Source organism: Biomphalaria glabrata, chromosome 1, assembly GCF_947242115.1.
Source record: "Biomphalaria glabrata chromosome 1, xgBioGlab47.1, whole genome shotgun sequence".
Taxonomy (NCBI): Eukaryota; Metazoa; Mollusca; class Gastropoda; family Planorbidae; genus Biomphalaria; species Biomphalaria glabrata.
Genome location: NC_074711.1, coordinates 81,169,890 through 81,175,414, shown reverse-complemented (window position 1 = coordinate 81,175,414; position 5,525 = coordinate 81,169,890). Strand labels below are relative to the sequence as shown.

The 5,525-nt window shown below is 37.4% G+C and overlaps 1 protein-coding gene across 1 annotated transcript; it reads left to right on the top strand.

Annotated features, from left to right (window-relative positions):
- Nucleotides 1-1,872: 1,872 nt before the first annotated feature.
- Nucleotides 1,873-2,658, top strand: LOC129926424 (uncharacterized). Its single transcript, XM_056030313.1, has one exon. The coding sequence runs from the start codon at nt 1,873-1,875 to the stop codon at nt 2,656-2,658; it is 786 nt and encodes a 261-aa protein (XP_055886288.1).
- Nucleotides 2,659-5,525: the final 2,867 nt, after the last annotated feature.

Genomic DNA, 5,525 nt, shown 5'->3' with positions numbered 1-5,525 from the left:
TTTGAAAAACCTAATTCACAATATTTGAAATGCATAAATCCCAGTAGTTTGAAAAACCTAATTCACAATATTTGAAATGCATAAATCCCAGTAGTTTGAAAAACCTAATTCACAATATTTGAAATGCATAAATCCCAGTAGATTGAAAAACCTAATTCACAATATTTGAAATGCATAAATCCCAGTAGTTTGAAAAACCTAATTCACAATATTTGAAATGCATAAATCCCAGTAGTTTGAAATACATATTACACAGTATTCTGAAATACATATTCCGAGTAATTTGAAATACATAATTCACAGTACTTTGAAATACATAATTCATGGTAGTTTTTCTTTTTCTTTTAAATGAAAATGTAGCATTGAGAATTTAAAAAAACAACAACAAAAAAATAATAATATCTATCACTGGGGGGCGCATTGCACACATAAATTACCATAAATGTTTAGTAATATGAGATCGTTTCAGTGTCACATGAAGGTTTGATTAAGTTTACTTTTATGTCAGAGAAAAAAACAACACAACAGATATCACCCACTCAGTCAGACGTCCAATATTCAAAAAGTTGAATTGTGAAATTGGTGAAAAAAAAATGGTAAGAAGAGGGCATCTGTCTGAATGTTGCAGTGATCGCTTTTTAAATGTATTTACAAAAATTAAATGTTGTGCGACTCCAATTCGAACTCGATGGCTCGAGTCTCCTCGAGGTGACTAATTCAACTTCTACCACATCTGTCAAGTACATTTTTCTTCCCTTCTTTGATACCTAACAAAACAATTAATTACCAATAGTTAATTAACTAATTTGTTTGATGTTTTTTCCATTGATTCTTGTTTTGTCAGGTACAAGAAACAATTGTGCGAAATTTCAACTTGATCTGAGATTGGGTATAATAGAAATAACGTATACAAACTTTTTTTCCAGACAGAGTGAGTTGATATAAGCTTTGAAATAATAAAAATGACCAAGAGAATTTTCACGATATTCTAAACAATGTCAAGGACGCTAAAATGAACGTCACTGTTGCCAACTAAATATAAAAGAGTTAAGCTTTTATTTGTACAATTTCATCAATTCTCAATGAGTGTCAGTTTACACTGATTGAAATATCTGGACTGTGTACAGCTTTTGTGTACCATTATTAATCTCATTTTGACTGATAAGTTTAAATATGGTCTAAAGGCTTATACATAAAATATTCATAATTAATTATTTATTTAAAAAAAATGAAGAATACTTTTTCGGAAAGTTTAAAGTGAACACTGAAGCTATTTTTTTTTATTATGGGGCCAGTAAAAAATTTTTTGGACTTAAAATGCTTAGATATTGTGGATAATATACTCAGCTATATATAAGCTGGGAACAAAAAACGAAAGGTTAAAGTTCATATACATTGCATGAAGGATTCCTTTAAAAGTTTTACTGCATCGCAAACAAATAAAAGCAAATTTATGTGAAGCATTATTTCTCGTGTACGTTATGGAAACAGATGGGTTCACTACATCAAATACTGCTGCGGGTGACTGCTCTACAAATCTTATCTGCAGCAAGCCGGGCCAGGCTACTACGAATGCTGTATTGATAACGGCGATGACAGAATTAATTATTCTTTTTTTTTTTTTTTTTTTGATGACAGAATTTACAGGGAAGGAGATGTAGAAAAAAATAAAAGAGAAGAGAAAATAAGAAAATGAGCAAGTAAATATGTCTGGGACATTAAACTAATTACACTTGAAAAAAAACAACAAAAAAACATAGAAAAAGTAACAAATTTACTTTGTTATAATTTTATTCAACGAATTTCAAGGTGTCCTGCCAGAATTCCTGAGTACTCCTGACAGTGTGAAATTTTCTTCGAATATACGTAACGATGATGTCCATGTTCTTTGTCATCCCATGTCGTCAAGTTTGTCTGCTTGTCCAGTTTGTCCAGTTTGACATCCTTGTCCAGCTTGTCCTGCTTGTCCTGCTTGTCCAGCTTGTCCTGCTTGTCTTGCTTGTTCTGCTTGTCCTGCTTGTCCAGCTTGTTCTGCTTGTCCTGCTTGTCCTGCTTGTCTTGCTTGTCCAGCTAGTCCTGCTTGTCCAGCTTGTCCTACTTGTCCAGCTTGTCCTGCTTGTCCAGCTTGTTCTGCTTGTCCTGCTTGTCCAGTTTGTTCTGCCTGTCCTGCTTGTCCTGCTAGTCCAGCTTGTTCAGCCTGTCCTGCTTGTCCTGCTTGTCCAGCTTGTTCTGCTTGTCCTGCTTGTCCAGCTTGTTCTGCCTGTCCTGCTTGTCCTGCTAGTCCAGCTTGTTCAGCCTGTCCTGCTTGTCCTGCTTGTCCAGCTTGTTCTGCTTGTCCTGCTTGTCCAGCTTGTTCTGCCTGTCCTGCTTGTCCTGCTTGTCCAGCTTGTTCTGCCTGTCCTGCTTGTCCTGCTTGTCCAGCTTGTTCTGCCTGTCCTGCTTGTCCTGCTTGTTCTGCTTGTCCTGCTTGTCCAGCTTGTTCTGCCTGTCCTGCTTGTCCTGCTTGTCCTGCTTGTTCTGCTTGTCCTGCTTGTTCTGCTTGTCCTGCTTGTTCTGCTTGTCCAGCTTGTTATGCTTGTCCTGCTTGTCCAGCTTGTCTTGCTTGTCCAGCTTGTCCTACGTGTCCAGCTTGTCCTACTTGTTCAGCTTGTCCTGTAGGATATTCGGGTTAGGGATGCTGAAGGGACGTTGGAAAACTTAATAGTCAAAACATATTCAGAGCTATAATGAGGTAAAAAAAAATTACAAAGGGTGGTGGTGGTGGTGGGAGGGGGGGGGGGTTAACCTCAACATCCCTCTTGAGTGTGATCATGGAACTTGGTGACTACAGTTTTGATTCATTAAAAAAAAATACTAACGCAAAACTAGTCACCAAGATTTTATTTCGGTAGGGCTATATATCCCGACCCTTACCCCTCCAGGGCTACGCTCATGCTACTGACTCTTCAGTAAAAACACTGTAGCGGGACTTGGTCTACAATGTAGCTGGGCTTTTAAAGATGTCCGGGGGTGCTTTCCCTACAAATTTATGTTTTGACTTATGGAAAATACATTCTATGACCTACGATATTGTCATAACAGTGGGAAGCATGGTCGAGAGGCTAACTAACTTGGCTTATCTTGGCTACCTATGAAGGCAATGAAAGTGGCTCGAGGTTCGACACCCGACTCGAGTTGTGTTTACTGAGCGCCTAAACCTTCTCCCAGATACCCCCATTGGACCAAAGCGCTCTGAGCATGCCATAAGCATGAAAGTAGCGCTATATAAAAGCAATAATAATAATAACAGTTTGGTGGCGACAGACTTGTTCCAATCCCGTGGTGTCTCGTCTTTGATGGTTGACCCGCACATCAAACAGAATGCCCCGCACCACGTAGCATAATGGATAGTTAAAAGGTCATGGGATTTGTGTCTGGATATTAAAATGTTGAGAGACCTACTTCTGAAATAAGTTTAGAGACTACAGAAATTAAGTTCTAGATTCTAAATGCTGAAGAACAATAGTTTTGAAATTTAAAAAAAAAATAAAGAAGTCAAAATGTTATTTAAAAAACTCTTAGGTCACATGACCAGAAGAGAATGAGAAAAGGTTACATTGTCAGAGAACAGCATCCATTGAGCAGTACTGTTGAAGTAAGTACTAGAAGATGTTTACAATGAGTATAAAAGTTGGAAACTTTGAAATCATAATAATGTCAGAATTATCTTAACATTTATTCACATTTTAAGGATTAAAATAGATATCGATAGTGTCAATGACATTTTAAAGTAAGATGCCATACAGTCATACAATACATCCACTGAGATAACAACAGCAAGTTCATTCACAACTACTAAACTGTTGTCTGTTTCTGTATTTTGCATACATGCTTGTAAAGAGTAATTCAATGCACATTTTTATAGGCCACATTTAAATTATATCTGTAATATCAACGTCATTATAATCATCATCATTGTGGAACTGGTTGCAAATAATCTGACTCTATTCTTCCGTAAATAAAAATGTAAAGTAACGAAGCGAGTTAGTGTTACACAAACTCGTAGTTGGCCCTTAAGGGGTCAGTGGGACTTACTGATGGTACAAAAGCTGTGGATGCAACATGCGCAAGGTTAAATAGAGACCGATGAATGGTTAATTAAATACATATATTTAAACTATAAAGTCACTAAGGTCAGAGGTCGTGAGACTGAAGAAAAAAAAAAGGGGGGGGGGCAAGAGAAAACTTGACATTACAATGAGGTAATCAAGGCTTTGTAACCAGCAGGGGGCGCCTTTGTTGATAGGTTGAAGACTATAAAATGAGACTTACTTAAGTGGTGAGTGAGTTTTTTTTTTATGTGGATGGGAGGTGAGTCAAGTTGGCGTTACCTACTGAATTTATAAGATACATAGGCGTAGATTTGTGAGTTAGCGAGACAGAGACTGAGAGAGAACGAGGGTAGAAAATAGTTAAGAACATAGACGAACGTAGAGACAAAGAGAGAGAAAGAAAGAGAGAGACAAAGAGGAGGGAGGGATTGAGAAGGGAAAGGGGGAAGATATAAAATAAATACACTGGAGATGAAACAAGAATGAGAACTTGGAAAAGTTGAAATGCAAATCAACCGAAACAAAAAGAGGAACATTAATAGGATAGAGCATAGAAACATGTTAGTATGAAGAATAAAATAGAGAGAGAGAGAGGGAGAGAGAGAGACGGGGGTAGGGATGGATAGAGAGAGAGGGGGTAGGAGAGAATAAGGGAGAAATCAAAAAGTCAATTTAAAAAAAAAATCCCACCATGCAGAGAGTAACAAAGAGCTCAAGTGGGAGTTTTTGTAAAAATATGAACTTAAAGTGCATCTTACTGAAAAATGACAAAGTTAATACGCGAGCGATAAGGGCAATAATCAGGCCGTTACCAAGGGGAACAAGTTTTTTAGCGTTTCATTGCGAGGCGGGCAGCATCCTCCTAAGCACTAAGTGGTAGAGACAAGAACTATAATGAAGGAAAAAATAGAGAGAGAGACAGAGGGATGGAGAGAGAAAAAGGAAGAGATGGAGGAGAGAGAGATGGAGGGAGAGAGAGATGGAGTGAGAGACTGTAGAAATAAATAAAAAGCATTTACCCTCCAAGGCTGATGCTCTCTTTTTTTCTTCACTGATTAAATATATGGAATATAGAAAGGAGTATTCACCGTGGTTAATGTTAACACTTATTGTTGACCGAGAGAAATATCTTTCATTCATACACCTCCATCCCCCCTTTTCCTTTTAGTATACATTCAATATATGTTATGAACGTCTACAGTCTAAGTCCAGACGCTGAGGCAGGTGAGTACTTTGTCATTTCTTTGGACTCTTTGAACTTTCTTGTACATGTATTTAAAATGTGTAGGATAATTTAGTGTCAGGGGAGCCCCATCAAGACCAAGGGAAGTTCCATGCTCTATTTTGGCCAATATAGTTGTCATACATATCATAAAGCCTTCTTTATTTTCATAAAATAGTGTTTCCTTTCTTTTCCCATTTTCAAAACGCTGT

Bases quoted from the DNA above. Each gene is read 5' to 3' on its own strand.
- LOC129926424 (XM_056030313.1), top strand. From the start codon at position 1,873: ATGATGTCCATGTTCTTTGTCATCCCATGTCGTCAAGTTTGTCTGCTT.